General features: G+C 33.9%; 1 protein-coding gene across 2 annotated transcripts in view; it reads left to right on the forward strand.

The window, feature by feature from the left end:
* The window catches only part of CNOT6L (CCR4-NOT transcription complex subunit 6 like), a 119,066-nt gene that overhangs the window by 42,107 nt on the left and 58,517 nt on the right, over window positions 1-18,442 (forward strand). For both annotated transcript variants that reach the window (XM_060147972.1, XM_060147973.1), the window contains exons 2-4: window positions 6,086-6,207; window positions 8,633-8,819; window positions 10,158-10,243. In XM_060147972.1, coding sequence (XP_060003955.1) covers window positions 6,096-6,207; window positions 8,633-8,819; window positions 10,158-10,243 — 385 coding nt within the window. In that variant the 5' untranslated portion in view covers window positions 6,086-6,095. The remainder of the gene's footprint in view (window positions 1-6,085; window positions 6,208-8,632; window positions 8,820-10,157; window positions 10,244-18,442) is intronic.

Below are 18,442 nucleotides of genomic sequence, written 5' to 3' on the forward strand. Positions count from 1 at the left end.
GTGGGCACATCCAAGTTTATATTTCTTTCTCAAAAGTGTTTTGGCTCTTCTAGGTCCTTCCACATAAATTTTAGAATCAGCTTGTTGATTTTTAGTTTGGGAAATATTCTAAAAAAGAGATGGAAGATGACTTAAACCATGAAGGATGGATAGGAATTTGACATCATTGAAACAGATGAGAATGTGTATACCAGAGGAAGTAGAAAACACAGGCTACACGAAAAAAATGGAAAGATAGAGATTTGGGGAAGAAGTCATAGTCCTGAGAAAATTGATGTTGAAATTTTTAATCTAGTCTAATTACCTCCTGTTTTCTGTAAGATAGATAGATTGTATTCACTGTTTTTAGGTAAGTGGGAGGCATTAAATACAAGAAACATTAAAGCATTGTCGTTGTTAGAGACTAAGACCTAATTTGGAATGATAGGACATTATGATAGAATCATAAGCTTTGGTTGTCTAAATTGATTGCTAGTGAAATAAAATGAAACTTGTCCAATAATAGCATTATTTTGGAGCTTTGAAGTGCTTGGTAGATTTGTAATTGCAGGTCTTCATTTTTCCTTTTAGTATTTATTTATGTTTTATGTTGCTGCTGCTCTTGTTTTCTGGTATCCCACATATGGGGAAAAAATTTCTAGATATGCAGAAAAGGAGTTACATTCTTATTCTTTCTGCCTTTTTTCTCCCTCATGATAGTACTTTAACTGACAAGTTAGACTAACCCTGACACTTCCCCTTTTACAGAGTCAGAAGTTATCTTTCTGGATTACTCTAAAGTTTTCTTCAGATTACCTTTATAAAGGAGTATAACAATCATTACAGTTATCTCATTTTCATTCAGGGGATTTTTTGTTATATATGCCTATGCAGTGGCAATTACCTGATAAAGGGAAAAAGAGTAGTAACAAGAAGAAATGCCAAATTCTTCGTAGAAGTATTTGAAAGTAGAATATTTTATTACTTTATTTTTCAAGTAGTGCCATTAAAGTGATATAAGCTACCTGAGGGCAATGATGCTGTTCAGCTTGTTCACTGTCGGAGTCTTAGTGCGTGGTATAATACATTACAATCAGTACTCCTCCAGTAAATGTTTGAATAAATGTTAAACTGATCAGAAACATGAAATTCCAGAAGTCTGAAGGTTATTTTTTCCATAATGATGGGTGGCTTTACCATTGTAAAACACGGATTTTATTTTGCTTTGTTTTTGTTTAGAATGGTGACAGATTGGGAGATATCATGAAAACTTTGAATGGATTCTTTCTGAACGTTTGCATTGTCATCATCTACGGACTTGAGTTGAATATGTCATTGAAGACAAATGCCATCCAGAGGCCCTTGGTATAGAAGAGGAGTGGAAATGTGGATGAAATTGTTATTTATCTCAGGGTGTCTTCTCAGCTCTTGTGATTGCCATCAATCTTTATAAGTATGATTCTACTATATGCAGTGTGATTTGCTAGGTGCTGTTTTTTAGTATCAGCTCTTGAGCTCATTTAGGGAAGGTATAGATTTTGTATGACAGTTGTAATGATTAATACTTGTGTATAGCTAAAAATAGATGTTGATGAGGAAATAGAAACTTCAGAAATGCTGTAGTGCAAGGGTTAGTTTGCTTTATTAAAAAAGGTAAACTTAGACATATTTTCTCAGAAGGGAAAATGGTCTTAATGTTTAAGAGCAGTTGGGAAGGATGGATGTTAGTCACGGTGGGTATTCAATAAATAACAAACAATGTGTTCATAACCTTTGGAAATAAATGCTGATAGAAGATAGATTTATCTGAGAATATGTAAAGTGTAATAAGTCACTACATCTTGCTCCAAAATGGAAGCAGAAATATCTAATGTAGGCTTAATTTTGTCTTCTTTCAACTTTGGGAACTCTGCATCTCTGCCTAAGGTTGCTTTGCAAACTACTGTTGAGACGATCAATTAATATTTCTATGGATATAAGTGCATGTCTACTGGCTTGTACTTTAGGTTTGGATTCATTGAGTTAGAAGTCTGGTTTGTTATGAAGCACTATTCGGTGGTTGTAGCATTCTCTTTCTTATTCTGAGTTCTAAATGAAATAGTATTAATTGTGTTGAACTATAGACTGAGAGAAAATGATCTTAAATTTAGAGAAGGTGGTGAGAGGAAAGCTGTGGTTTAACACCATAAGGACTTAACATCTTTATATGTACTATAGAGCCCACTGTTTTTTTAATAAGATGCTTCAGATGACCAAAATTAGCAGAAGTTTAGTTCTGGCCTTTAACAGTTTGCTCTGATTTGGCTCAGATTATTATTATTCGGGGATGGGGCAGGGAGGAGTTATTTTACATTATTTTCCTAGCCCCAGATATAAAACCTGAGATTTGGGAATCCTTGGCAACAGTGTATTTGGGCGTAACTCATATATGTATATTGTAACGTGCTATTCACTGAACACGATGCTATGTAAGTATCTTGTATTTTATTTACAGTTTTGGAAACTCCAAGGTAAATTTTTTAAGGCAAAGTGGCCCTAGTGTTACATACAGTGTTGCTTTGCAGCTAAAAAAAGATTGGAATACATTTTCCATGAAGTCAGTATTTTACAGGTTTACGTGAAGTTTTTGCTTAATTATACAGAAGACTGAGAACTAAATTAACGAAAATCTTCACTATATGTAGTAATTAATCATCCTTCAGTTACAGAGATTAAGACTTGTTTACTTTCAGGATAGTTCATAGAAACTAAGAAGTAGGAGATAATCAGGTTGTTTTTCCAGGACTGACGGTTGCTCTCAGAAATTTTGCCCTAGAATCTGAGGGGGCTGCGTTGGTGATAAAATGAGATTCAAGGAGTGGAGTGGAGAGGATGGTAGGTTCAAAGAAGCTTATGTAGTCAGTATTTGGGGAGCTATGTGGAGTATTTTTCATAGTGTCAAAATGGGGTTTGAAGACTGGAAGTTAAAAAGGCTGTGTTGTGAAGGGGCTTTTAGTTTACTTTGTTATGTGATCAGGATCCCCAATATAAATTAGGTTGATATAATGGGAGGATCCTTGGTGTATAGCAGGAACTGATGTAAGATATTGCAGAAATTAGAAACTCTTGGAAAAAACAATTAAAAAACCTGCCTCTTCATCAATTTGATAAAGAAGATAGGAAAAGGAAATTAGCTGCTAGGCTTTACAAAATAAAACATTTCTCTTTCTTGGATGAAAAGTGTCAATCCAGTATTTAAGCCTTGGACTGACCTGTATCTTAGACTGTTGAGAAAGCACATTAACAGTGTAAATTACGTTTGAATTATTATTTTATATATTTATTTTGAATTAGGTTTTTATGGTATGTCTCCAGGATGGAAGGTTGATGCTGAGGAACTGAGAGGGAAGATAAAGCTGAATAGGAGTATTCAATAATAGCAGTTTCTTAAATTTGAGCTAAGTTTTTAGTAGCATGCTTGAAAACCTGATGTTTGGGACAGTAGTGATCACCTCATCTATAGACTCTACTAAATTACTTAGTTAATGCAAATGAAAAATGTTTTAACTTCAGTTAGACTATCCAAATTTAGTTTCATTTTGAAGGATTAAGTGACTTGTATTTTTACTGACTTCCTAATCAAATCCAAAGGAGACCTTTGACCCCTAATATAGCAGTATTAATATTACTTTGGTTTTTACATATTATAGACACTGGTAAACATTTTATGGATATGTTTTGCAGGAACAGATTTTATAAATTTTATTGGACCTACAAAGATGGAGACTTACGAAAAATTAAAGAAAAAGAAATATAGTTCTTATATAGTAGCTGTTTTAGAGATTAGCATTAGTGGGCCAGAAGAGATGATGATGATTAATCTCCTATCTAGATTTTGTAAATATTTAGGGAAATTGAACATGTGGATTAATGACCATTTCATGAGATTAATTTTTAGAAGAGCATTGACTGTTAATTGGGAAAGGTGAGAGGAAGATGGTAGTTTTTAGGATTATAAAGCATATATGATCATTCCACAAATACATATTCAGTGCCTACTATGTGGTAGGAACTGTATAGAGTTATAAAAAGGATATGCCTCCACACAGAAACAACTTATTGTCCCCTTAAATAACACACCATCTAGTGGGAGCCATGATTAAAACTGCCAAATTAAGTTGACCTATGCACTATATTTTATAAAAGTGATTTAAAATTAATGAAACATAGTTTTTGCAAATGTCACAGTCTTAGTTTTTTATCCATTCTCATTGTAGATGATGGATTTGTAGCATGTCTTTGGATCTGAATCTGTTTGATTTGTTTTTGCTTTAACTTGTGTTTTTGTAGAATCTTATATTAGTGTGCAGGAGTACCCACAGAGACACGTGTACCTTATGGTGCATAGTAGAAATTCTGAAAACCTTGTTACCTAAAAATTTTATATTCAGAAATAATTTACATAGGCCCAAAGTGGTAAAAATCAAGCTTTTCCCGAGGAAAATGATCATACTCTTTGTGCTGTGTGAAGATCCGGGACATTTATGGAAAATAAAATATGTTTCAGTATCACCCAGTTGTGTGATAAGGTTAGAGCAGAAGAGCTTAACCTGGAAATTTGGAAGCTAATTACTGTTAACAGATGAAAAAATCTGGAAAACTTTCTCTTTGCCCCTTTTAGTAAATAGGAAGGAATGACTGTTTTTCCTTCCGCAATATGAGGACAAATTATGGTATGGGAAATTTTGATTGTATTCTTTTCTAGCTTTGATTCCTTGATACATGATAGAATACTTCCTATTTTTCTTTGTTCTCTTTATGTAACAAATTTCAGACCATCTGAAAGTAACTCTTACATTGAGATAGAACTTCTAAACTACTTAGAAACACTCCCAGTTTTAGGCAGTTGGTTTTCGTGTGTGTCTGTATGTCTCTGTGTTAAAATATGAGCAAAGAACCAACTATAAATACTATGAGGGTATTTACTGATAGCATGCAGGAGTTTAATTAGGTTCAGGATTTTGTAATTTGCTATTCTTGTTAGATCTGAACGGGATTTCATTTTCTGCCAATTACCGAGCAGTAACTCTTGTATTAGACCTCTTGAATGATTACTTTTATGGCCATTTGTCGTCTGATTCATACATTGCGTTCTTGAGGAGTTTATGTCTAGCTGGTCATCACTGATGATTGTTCAGTGATTATTTTGGCAGTTAACTGAAGAAAACTGTTTAATACTAGTTTCAATTAGGGTGGCCATGTAACTCATTATCCAAATTGGACACTTTTGGGAGTGAAGAAGTGTTATCAATAATTACCTAAGAATAACAGATATAAACCAAGACTGGTCCTTGCAAACCAAGATACATGATAATCTTAATTAGATGCTTTTGATTGCAAGTAACAAAACATAAACTAGTAGTTTAAACAATAAGTAAAATAGATTGACTTGTGTATCCAAAAAGCCCAGTATTTGAGAGTGCTAGAGGTGTGGTTTGGTGAGGACTCTGGCTTTGTTTCTCTATTTTCTCATCTTTGACTGCTACGACTGGCTGTCCTTATAGTTGGATGCTTGCCAACAATAGCTGGGGCTGTATTCTTTTTCATTTATGACCAGCAGGAGAGAGAAGCCTGCTCCTCCCATAAACATAAAATGAGTCTTAAGCCTAGTGATTATTAAATATTTCTGAACTAATCTCTGTGACAGGGGGAATGTCATGTGCTAATTGTCTTAGATATGGAATATCTGAATATCACTGAGACGAGCAGGATAGGATTACTCTGATTCTCTTAGGCCAGTCAGAGTCCATTCAGGAAACTTGCATAGGGTCAGTCTGTCTTGGGAAGCAAGGCAGCTAAATGAAGGGGAAGGGGTGCAATGGATGTTTGGGAAGCAACCACCATGTTTTCTGTGAAGTCTAGTGTCCCTGCTTCTTTGCATTTTTCCTGAGACATCTCTTACTGAGTACCTGCAATAGCCTAGCATACGTTAGATGTGTTTTCCTTCTAGTGAGAATTTAGTAGTAGCCTGGCAAGGGGGGAGAAGAAGAAAATTTACCATCTCATTTTTCTTTCTCTCTTTTTTTTCTATTAGATTATAATTGTTGATTTTTTTTTTCCCTTACAGACTAATAGGGATGCCAAAGGAAAAATATGACCCTCCAGATCCTCGCAGAATTTATACCATCATGTCAGCAGAGGAGGTAGCCAATGGGAAAAAATCTCACTGGGCAGAATTAGAAATCTCGGGTGAGTGGAATCTGAAATATTTAATCTGGGCTATAATAGCAATGATGAACAAGAGTTGAGTGTTATACTTATTTCTTTGCTGTACATTTTTAATTAGATGAATTAATTGAGAAAATACAAGATGCTGAGGCACTAGTGTTTAACTTATTGATTTATCTGTGACTAAATATCTTTGTTCCCATTCTTTCTTTTGAGATTAATACTGTGGGCCACTGTTGGCATCTAAAATTGAAGGCATTGGGAGTTCAGTTTCTTAAGTAAAACTAGGTTCTTTGATATAATAGATTTTGTTTTGGCTATTGCAGAGTAATCATTTTTGCAAATTGATATCTTTGCCATCCTCCTATCATCCCATTGTTGGTAGAATGGGAAACCTAGAAGCTATCTGTTTATTCTATAAATTACATGTTTAGGAGTTGTTAAAATAGAATCTGATTCCTAAACACTCATAACCAGTCTAATAGTGAGCAAAACATCAGACAAACTGAAGGACATTCCACAAAATTCCTAGCTAGTAATCCTCAAAATTGTCAAGGTCATGAAAAACAAGGAAAGACTGTGAAACTGTTACAGATGAGAGAAGACTAAGGAGACATATGACTAAATGCAAAAAATATGATCTTCCAGATCCTCGAACAAAAAGGTGTAAAAACTGGTGAAATTCAAATAAAGTCTATAAATTAGTTATCTTCAAACAAAAGGGTGTAAAAACTGGTGAAATCAAATACAGTCTATAAATTAGTTAATATTGACACTACGTACCAATCTTGGTTTCCTAGTTTTGACAAATGTACCGTGGTAATATAAGATGCTGGTACTAGGGGCAACTGGATGAGGGGGATATAGGAACTGTATTATCTTGGTAGCTTTTCTGTAGATCTAAAATTATCACAAACTTAAAAGTTTATTAAAAATAAAATACAAGTACAGTTTTTCTTTTATGAATTGATACAATACAGATTATATTTAGAATGTAATTTTTTCCCCAGTAAGCTTTCATTTGGAAGAGTTAAACGCATATTATGGTGTCAATAGCAAGAAATACCTGTATCTTTAGCTAAAAGGTGGTGGTTAGGTGATTGATAATTAAAAAAAAATGAATATGAGCAAATCCTATTAGGTTAACCCAGGGATTCTCAACTTGGCACTATTGACACTTAGGGCTGGACAGTTCTTTGTGGTTGGGAGTGGTTGTGTGCGTGTCGGATGTTTAGCAGCATTCCTGGCCACTACCCACTAGATGCCAGTAGCACCCCTCTAGTTTTGACAACCAAAAATGTCTCCAGATTGCTAAAGTCCCTTGGGGAGCAGTATTGCCCCTGGTTGAGAACCATTCGGTTAAACCCTGGGTAAAACTAAAATGTTTCTTTTTTACTAGAGCCTCTTTTCACTTGAAACCTTTGTTTCCTATTAAAATGCAAAATCCTAATTGGCACTTTAAGCCTGATTATAGACAGCATGAAGGAACCTGTGAACCCTGAACAGAAGATCTAAGTTCGAGTCTACTGCTTGATAGCCATATGAAAAATAACATTTCCCTATTGAGACTTTTTGCTGTCTCTACCTTCCACTGCTCTTTTAATCAATATCTGTTAGCATTTTACTTTGGTAAAGTTTTCATAGTCTCTTCATATAAGTTTATTGTTAAGATAACATCACATTTTACAGAAGCTGAAGCTATGTGATTTGTTTAGGCTTATATGGCTAACAAATGGTAAAAATCAGGACTGTGAACCAAGTCTTCTTTTTCCAGTACATGTTCTACCATAGCTGTCAGATGCTGACTGATAGGTAAAGCTTAATGAGTGACTATTTCCTTGAGTATGTTGCACTTAAATGCAAAATCTTAAACCAGAGTTATTAATGTATAATTGAAATATGAGAAGGCTGGGGAAGATGTCTCCTTTGGGAGTAAAATGGTTTTCCCGGCGGCTAATCTAAGGTTGGTTCTAAATCATAGCAATTACTCCTGTCTATTTAAAGTTTGTGGACTAATTCAGGCCCTAGATATAGATAAACCTTGCACTATTAATTTTCACGAAGTATGTGAGAAGTGCTTTTGTGAGGATCATAACTTACAGAAAAAAAATTCAGGACTGTTCTACTACAAAAGCTCAATTCAGCCCCATGCTTTCTCCTTGAGACCATGTGATCACCCTGACTCCAAGGGTCTCCTCATTATGCCACATCTTATTTAATACATGGAAGATTCATGAGAAAGAATGGTTGTCGGAAAAAAGTGGCATGAAATTAAAGAAGGACCAGGTGTGTTTGGAAGCAGTCAAGTAGCATTAAATACAAAATTAAAATGCCAGAGTCACAATATCTGTATGTATTTGTGGGCTCTTCTCCCACTTTTTAGTCCTTGTAGTTCAGTCTTTGTCTTGGGCCTAGAAGTTTAATGCATCAATATTTTGCCTTTTAGGTAGAGTGCGGAGCTTAAGTACATCACTTTGGTCATTGACACACTTGACAGCACTGCACCTAAATGACAATTACCTTAGTCGCATTCCACCTGATATTGCCAAGCTTCATAATCTGGTTTACCTGGATCTGTCATCCAATAAACTCAGAAGTTTACCAGCAGAACTAGGAAACATGGTGTCTCTCAGGTGAGGAAATATAAATGTGACTCACTGTATAAAATTCTAAATTTACCAAATAAGAATATTATGGAAGGTTACTCATCTTACAGTAGGATTTCCATATGTATGTGAAGGTTAAATGATATAAATTGTCTAAGCAGAGTGCTTGAGTTGGGCTCCATTGAATGCTTCTTTTCCTTTCTTCCTTTAAATTTGGAGGTTTCTGGCTAGAAATGTGCTTATATGACCAATTTCTTTTGACAGACTTGAGGTGGGATAGGGCTATAAAATACCTAAGTCTCGCTTTACACTCAAGTGACAAATCTCATCAGAATTAATTGGGGCTAGACTAGTCTAGACTAATGAGAAATAATTGGGAAAATGATTTGTTTATAAGTAAAGGTTTTAGAAACATCTATTTTATAAGGCAAGTTATGCTTATATATTACAACTCCTTAAGGAAATCTTAAAACCTGATAATAAATAGATTTATTTCTAGTCTTTCAGGATTCTTTAAGAAATTTCTTCATAGGAGAAAATTGTATAGGAATCTTGAGACCTTGTATAAATGTTCCCAATGAAAACAAGGATCGCTTTTCTACCTTATCTGCTGAATAGTAATGTTAAAAAATTGCCATCACATGTTTAAAGTTAAATATTTAATATCATTTAAAAATCTTGTTTTTTGCCATCCCCTTACTGTGTGTTTTTGTTGTTTTTTATACTTTTTAGTCATTTATTTTATACCTTTTGGTCATTAATTAATTACAAGGGCTGTTTATTTTTTCTGTAGTCTGCCCAGAATTTCACAATCATAAATCAGATCTTACCTGTGCTATCCTATTTATACTATCCTATGCTTTATTTTTAATGTTTATATTCTGTGTCAATGATTGTTGTATCTTGAAGTGATAATAGTTGTATTGTTATAAAAATTGATACAGGGAATTGGCTACTATAGTTAAATCCTGAAGTTTATTTTAAAAATATTACTTTTTTCTATGAATGAGACTAGGTTCAAGGATATCTGCTGTCTTTGGGTACATAAAATATGTGTCACTCTGATTTGCATCTGAGAGGCATTTTGGGTGAGAGAGAAAAGGGAGCATATTTAGCCTGAGAATGACATACAGTTCCTATACCTTTAACTTTAATCTGTGCTAGAGAATGAGTAAATCATAGAAACACTGTTAATAATTGTGGCAGTTACAACATTTTTGGATGAATGTAGAGAAATACACCCTGAATGTAGACATCACTCATGTTATGTTAGAAGGCAGGTTAAGAACAACGACTGTAGGTATTAATAAAGTTTGATATATTAAACTAAAACAGTTTTTGTGTTTTTTTTTTTTTAAAAAACAGGGAATTGCTTTTAAATAACAATCTGTTACGGGTTTTGCCTTATGAACTTGGTCGGCTCTTCCAGCTACAAACTCTAGGTTTGAAAGGTGAGTGATTTTTTAAAAATGATAGCATTAGCACTCAGCATTGAGGTTTTCTTAGCCTTTTAAAGACCATTTTGGTTACAATTAGGCCAGATTTTAGTATAATTTCAAGAATGTAACTATACATTACTCTTGAAAGAAAAGTGGTTCTTCTCTATCAAATTGAACTTCACGATTTCAACAAGCTGCCATCATTTTAACAAACTTGTATGGGGGAAATTTCGGGTTTTTTTGTTTTGTTTTGTTTTTATATTTTACTGAAATTTCTTAGAGGAGATAGTTTAACATTTAGCACTGTAGTTTTTTTTCCCATTTTTTAAAAAAATTGAAAACAGTGATGTAACATAATGAATTTTAACCTCAGCCAGAATGTCTGGTTTTGATAGAGTAGATAGCATTGGCATATTAGGTTTATAAGAGGGAAAACATTACAGTAAAAATGAGCTATGTCTAATAAGTGTAGTTATTGTAAATAGTGTATTAATCCAAAATGCATGTTCCTCTGATGATATCATCTCAGTTTGGAATGAAAGTCATACTCAAATCACATAAATACTGAGATTTGTATATTTTTCTCTTACAGCATAGCATAAGAAGAAGGGTTTATTTTGAATGCAGAGGACTAAATACAGATTTACTCTATTGGTTAAACATTTTCCGTGCTAATGAGGAGGGAACATTAAAGCCTTATAAAGTATACACTTTCATATGTTTTATTTTCCTTCTTCAAAGACTACTGAGTCTCATGAACGTGTTGTTTGCGTTTGCTTAAATCATATAGTGGAGCGTTAAGAAAGAAGCTTGAATAAGAGTGGTAAGATTGCTGACATTATTTGTTGAAATGACAAAAGTGGTGTTAGGCTTCCTTATACAGTTAACCCTTCGTAAGTTGGATAATTATATGAATGGTCTAACTCTTGTGATTTTAGGTTCTTTGTAGGAATTTACTGATGCTTTTTATCATGTATGAATTAGACATATGGGGAATACTTTTTATCTAAAGTATTTTCTTGAGGATTAACCCAAGGCATTTGAAATTTAACTGTTGGGACATTTCGCCTTATTCTCTGTGTGCTAAATCTTATTCTTGTAAATGTAGCTGAAACAGCCATCCAGCTAGAGTTGGAGTGGGGGCAGGTCTGTTCATGCCTATTAAAAAGTATGGAATGGTTGTCATTTTTATAATCTTAGATTTCAGAATTCACACTTTTCATACTGATTATAATAAATTGTATATTTTTTGTCTCCAAGGATAACCATTGTTTCTTACTTTCAACATCAATCAGAACAGCTGTTTTCCTCCTCCTAATCTTGATGGAGAGCATGTCAATGACAAATGAATACCTTGGTATTGAACCCAGTTGGACTTACCCTTCATACCACATAACATTCCTGGAAAAGCAAATATTATATATCTTACTGTTTCAGAACTCTATTCCATGTTATCTCATATAGAGACATGTTCTCTGGGCTTCCCTGGTGGCGCAGTGGTTGAGAGTCCGCCTGCCGATGCAGGGGGCACAGGTTTGTGCCCTGGTCCGGGAAGATCCCACATGCCACGGAGCGGCTGGGCCCATGAGCCATGGCCGCTGAGCTTGCACGTCCGGAGCCTGTGCTCCGCAACGGGAGAGGCCACAACAGTGAGAGGCCTGCATACCGCAAAAAAAAAAAAAAAAGAAAAAGACATGTTCTCAGAAAATTTAGCTTAGTATCAACTGAATGAATCTTTCTGAATATCCTTTATCTCCTGGGTTCTTCATTTTGTTTTACTAGTTAAAATGTTGGTCTTCCAAACTACTGTCTTTGGTTGGACTTTGATTCTAGTGTCCCTTGTCCACTGATGATCCACATTTGTTAAAATCTCACTTTAGACTTTCAAATCAGGCACCAGCTCTGCTTTACCAGCTGTAACTTAGCTTTGTCCGTGCCTATGGATAAATTCCTTTTCATTAAACTTCAATTTAAATTCAATATAAATACCTATCTGCAGGCTTTCCTCTTCTGTGAGAATCTGTTTTTCTGGCAGTGCTATTTTATGTTCAGGTGATCAGTACAGAAGAGCAGAGACCTTTTAGAAATGAAAGAAAGCCAGAGCCCTCCCTGCCATCTTTCAAAACTTTAAGGTGGTAAAAACAGGATTGATTTTATGAAGGAATTGAAGGAATAAAATGTTCCTAATGAATGGTAGCTTTATATTCTTAGGAAGGTAAAACTTGAAATAATTTCTTAATCAGTTTTAATAACCACATAGTGGTACTTTGTGCCCAAAAAAAGGGGGAGGGAGTAGAGTGGAGCACTTAAAATAGCACTGTGATATATTTAAAAGAAACAATGAAAATGGATTGCCTCTAAGATTCCATTTTTGTCTTGAAACCAGAAAAAGGAGTGCCTTTCTTCCATTTCCTGTCTTCCTCTGAAACATAGATACTGAAATTTTGATAATGAATTTGATCATCCTGGCTCAACAAGTTAATTTTTAGAAATGCTATTTTGAGACTTGAGGAGTATGTGTGGTGGGTAGGGTATTTGAAGAGTTAGGATAAGAAGGCCAATTTAAAAACTACAACATGGCCAGTCCAGGAAGTTGGAAATGTCCTTTTAAGTCACTTAAAAGAAAAATCCAAACTGTATTAGTTTTATGGAAGAAAAGGTGTAAGTGAAAGCAATTCTCACATAGTTATTTTTAAATAATTTAGAATTCATGTCCTAAGGTATAAAGCAATACTTTCTCTGACATATGGGCCAAACAGTTGTCCTCAGGCATTAAACATTGATGTCCCCAAATAATAAAAACTTTAGAACTTCAATAATTGTGAAGATTTCTAGCTTCCTTCTAAGAATTACTTATCTCCCTTAAAATAAAATGGACCATGGCAGTTGAAGATTCTTTTACTATGTAAACTTTTTAATTCATGAAATATAATATACAAAGAGTAACATTTTAAAGAAAATAATACAATAAGTAACTACACACCCATTATCTAACGTTCTCAGTACCTTTTTAAAAAATGCATTTAAAAATCCGATTGCCACTCATATAGGAGGCAAAGTACTTTCTTCTGTATTATATAATGAGCTTCTGGAAATCAGTAAATAAAAGACAGTCTATTAGAGAGCATATTAATAATTCATATAAGAGAATTTACAAATGGCTGTAAAATTAGAAAGTTGATCAACATTATATAATAATAACAATGCAAATTGAGACTATACTCAATTTTTACCTATCAGGTTGGATGAATTTCAAAAATTTGATAAACTAACTGTTGGTGAGATTATTGGGAAATAGGCACAATCAAACCTTGTTGGTGTAGATCCCCTGTATCTTTTAAGTTTCCTGTGTGCCTTTTCTTGATTACATCTTCATCACTTCTCCCAGAGGTTATTACTGTCCTAAATTCTGTTAGTTTTCTTTCGGTCATCCAACAGGTATTGATGAGCACATACTATGTGCCAGATACTGAGCTTATATATGTATCTGTTAAGGGTGTTTTAACCTTTATATAAATGGAATCCTACTGAATGTAATTTTCTGTGACTTGGTTTTATTTGACTTTATGTATTTACGATTCATACATTTATACATTCGTGTAATTGTAGTTAATCTGTTTCATTGCTGTGTTGTATTCTGTTATATGAATATACTGTAATTCATTCCACTATAGATATTTAGATTGTTTCCACCTTTTTTTGACTACTATAAGCAATGTAGCCATGAACATTCTTGTACATGTCTCCTGATAGAGTTCCTAGGAATGGAATTGTTGGGTTATAGAAAGAAGCTTATACATTCTTAGGTTTATTAGGTAATGCCATAATATTTTACAAAGTAGCTGTACTAAAATATACTCCCGAAAGTAATACAGTTGCCATTTTTCTGTCTTCTTCCCAACACTTACTTAGTATTGTCAGATTTTTAAAGTTTTGCCAGTTATTAAGTGTGAAACAGTTTCTAGTCCTACTCTTAATTTACATTTTCCTAATTGATAATAAAACTGAGAATCTTTTCATATATGTATTGGACACGTTTCTTCTCTGAAATTGCTATTGATATCTTTTGCTTATTTTCACTTGGAATTTTTAACTTTTGTCTATTTTGTATTGTAAATGTCTTCTTCCACTCTGGCTTTTCTTTCTGTTTTCTTTGTTGGTATTATTTAATGAATAGATTTGATTTTTTTTTTTTTTTTGCGATACGCGGGCCTCTCACTGTTGTGGCCTCTCCCGTTGCGGAGCACAGGCTCTGGACGCGCAGGCTCAGCAGCCATGGCTTACGGGCCCAGCTGCTCCACGGCATGTGGGATCTTCCCGGACCGGGGCACGAACCCGTGTCCCCTGTAACGGCAGGTGGACTCTCAACAACTGCCACCAGGGAAGCCCTTGTTTTTTTTTTATTGTAGTTGAATTTAAAATTCTTTTCTTTTGTGACTAGTGCATCTTATGTTTTATTAAAGAAATCCTGCCCTACCCCAGTCATAAATAGTTTTTCTATATTATCTCTTAAAAGTTGTTGTAAAGTTTTGCTTTTCATAGTTAATTCTTTCATTCATTTGGAGTTGATTTTTTAATATGGTATGAGAGGTCTCATTTTGGGAGGGATCTCATTTTGTCTTTTCCTTGTGAATAACCAGTTGTCTCAACATCATTTAATGACTAGTTTTCCCTTTTCCCACTGATCAGCAAAGTCACCTCTCTCATATATCAGCAATGTGTAGTAGGCTTGTTTTGGGATCTCCATTCTCTATACCCAGCAGTCAGTTTGTCTCACCTTGCACTGATTACTACATTGTCATAATTGTTACTATGGCTTTATATTAAGATTTGATATCTCTTTTGGGAAGTCCCTTTACATTTTACTTTTGCAATGTCTTGGCAGTTTGGGTGCCTTGAATCTTCCTCATACATAAGAAACAGCTTGTTAAGTTTCACAAAAAATGCTGTTGGGACTTTGGAACTGCATTGAATGTCTGGATCAATTTAAGAAAAATTGACATGTTAATTACATTGAGTCTTCCTATCCATGAATTTGTGCATTCTCCCCATTTGTTTAGATCTTATTTAATGTCTTTGAATAAAATTTTATAACTTTCTGCACACTGTTCAGGCATATCTTTTGTAGATTTGTTTCTAGATACTTTATAAGTTTTTTTGTTCCTCTTATAAACCATGTCTTTTTTAAGTTGCTTTTTCTGCCTGTTTGCTGTTGGGATATACGAATTACCATTAAAAAGAAAAAAGATCTTACAGTAAGCCTTCTTGGCTAAATTCTCATTCTTCCTAAAAGTTTGTTTACAAATTCTTTAGGTATTATATGCAGATAATGATTTCATCTGCTGATAAAGACTTTGTTCCTTTCAAATTCTTATAATTTCTTTTCCTTATTGTAATGTACTGGCATGTTTAATACAATATTGAATAGAAGCATTAATACTGGGCATGCTTCTAATCACAATTTTAAAGGAAATGTTTCCAATATTTTTCCATTAAGAATATTTGCTCTATATTTTTGGTAAAAAGTTTTTAGGTTCTAGAAGTTTCCTTCTATTTCTACCTTGCTAATCCTTATTTGGGTGCTGAATTTTATTAAATGCTTTTCTTCATCTATTGAGATGATTACATTATTTTCTCATTTCATATATTGAAGTGGTAAATTATATGTAAGCATCCCCCCAACCTGCCCCTTTAAACCACACTTGGATTCCTGAGGTAAACCCAACTTGGTGCTTTTATACACTGCTGGATTTATTTTGATAGTGTTTGTCAAGAACTGTTAAGGCTCTAAGATTTTACCCTATTACAAGCTAATAAGTTAGCCAATTATTGCTTCATGGATAATGGTAGAAGACATGAGACTCTTGGGTCAGAGACAAAGAACGTTATCACTTAAGCAACAAGGTGGACCCAGACACATGCTGTATACACAAAGAGTTTGCATTGCAATTGAGTAATCTAAGTCCAAAGGTGCAGCACTTTTCAAGCAAGCAGCAAATATTGTAGCTAGCTGCAAAAAAACCAAAACAAAACAACTAATCCTGATTCTCCAGGGGTACAAAGAGTTATATGGAAATATTGCTCTGGTTACCTTGACCTGTTTAGTTCCCTATTTAACTAGCTATAGAAACTGCTCAGTATCAAGAGACAGATAAGTCTCAGAATCTGTTGCACTCACAAAGAATGAAGGGGGGAAGCACAGGGACCCTGATGGACTGCCTTTCACAATAACTTTTTAAAGGAATTTTTCATGTATGTTCATGAATAAGATAGACATGTGTTCTTACTGTTCTTACTCAGTTTCCTCAAAGAGTTTGTATAATATTGAATTAATCTGTTCCTTGAAATTTTGGTGGAACAAGACTATAAAACTACCATTGCCTGGTAGAACTATCACCTCAATGTATTTGTAGTTATAAGAATCATTGAGTCTTTCTAATTGCTGATGAGTCAGTTTTTCTGGACTGTATCTGTAATATTGGAATTTTTCTGCTTTTTAAAGTTTTCAAATTTGCATAAAAATGTTCATAATATTCTCGATATATTTTTAGACTCTTGTTTATATTACCCCCTTCTTCATTAGTAAGATTATTTGTGCTTTCTATCTTTTTTTCTGATTTAGTCTCCCCAGAGATTTGTCAATTATGTTCTTTTCAGTGAGTCAGTATTGGCTTTTATTTTTAAAAAACTGGTTTGTTTCTGTTTTTCTTTATTCTGTTTTGTTTGGATTTATTATAGTTTTTTTCCTTTTTTCTCTTTTTAAGTTGGATATATGGCTTATTCATATTTAGATTTCCTTATTTTCAAATAAATATAAGCAGTTAAGGCCATAAATTTTTTTGGCAAGACTATAAATTTATTTGGCATCCCATGATTTTGATATGAAATATTCTCATCATTTTTGCCTAAGTATTATTAATATAGGTTATCATATCTTCTTTGACTCATCAGTTATTTAAAATTTCCATGCACGTGTGATTTTAAATTTACCTTTCTTTATTGTTAAATTTAAACTTAATTGCATTATAGGCTGTTAGGGTAACCTGTATGAACAAGTTCTTTTACATTTGTTGATTCCTGCTTTATGGGCTGGTATGTGATCAATTTTTATAAATGTTTTACTGCATCTGAAAGGAGTATTGTTTCTCTAATTGTTAGGTACAGATCTATATGTTTCTCCATTAGATCAAATTTGTTAGCTGTGTTCCTCATATTTTCTGTATCTTTATAAATTTTTGACTGTTTGCTCTTTTAATAATTAAGGTATATATGCTAAAATTTCCATTTAAATGCTGAATTTGTTCATTTCCCCATGTAGTTCAGTCAGCTTTTGCTTATAGCCTTTGAGTTTATTTTATTAGGTATACCAACTATGCCTATATATTGCTATACCTTCTGGTAAATTGAACCTGATATTAGGTCATGAGCCTCCTGTTAGGGTTTTCATCTTACGATCTTTTTTGTCTCATATAGCTATGCAGGTTTTCTTTTGGTTAATGTTTGTATAATACATCTTTTCTCCTTTGTTTACTTTCAACCTTTCTGTGTACTTATGCTTAGGTGTGTCTCTTACAAAAAGTATATAACTGGTCTTTGTTTTTAATCCAGTCTGACTTTATTTTAATGTGTGGGTTCAGACCAATTGCCTCACCTCTATTGCAATTATTGATATTTTTGTCTGGTTGCCATCCTACTTTTTGATTCCATTCTTTGTGTGATTTTTTGTTTTCTTTTTGCCTTTCTAAAAACAGATTTTTTCCCCCCTTGTTTGTTTCTTGATCTATATACTTCTGTTGGTGTGGGATTTGTACATTCTATTTCTGGACTCTCAGTGGTCACTCTTGAAATTATACCTTGAATATATTTTTGAAAAATTAAATTTTTAGCAACTTTTTTACTGAACTATATGTATGTAGTAAAATTGACCTCTTTGTTGACAGACATTCACATTTGGTGAATGTTGACAGATGTACAGTTGCATAACCACCACTACAATTGAGAAATAGAACTGTTCCGTCACCCTCCAGAATTCATTTGTGTTCATTGAAGTCAACACCTTGTCCCACTCTTAGCCCTTGGCAACTACTTTTCCAGAATGTCATATATAGAAACATAGTATGTAGCCTTTTGAGTCTGGATTCTTTCATTTAACATAATGTATTTGAGGTTCATCCATCTTGTCTATTTCAGTAGCTCATTTCTGTTGCCGAG

Source organism: Lagenorhynchus albirostris, chromosome 4 (assembly GCF_949774975.1).
Source record: "Lagenorhynchus albirostris chromosome 4, mLagAlb1.1, whole genome shotgun sequence".
In the NCBI taxonomy this organism is placed as follows: domain Eukaryota; kingdom Metazoa; phylum Chordata; class Mammalia; order Artiodactyla; family Delphinidae; genus Lagenorhynchus; species Lagenorhynchus albirostris.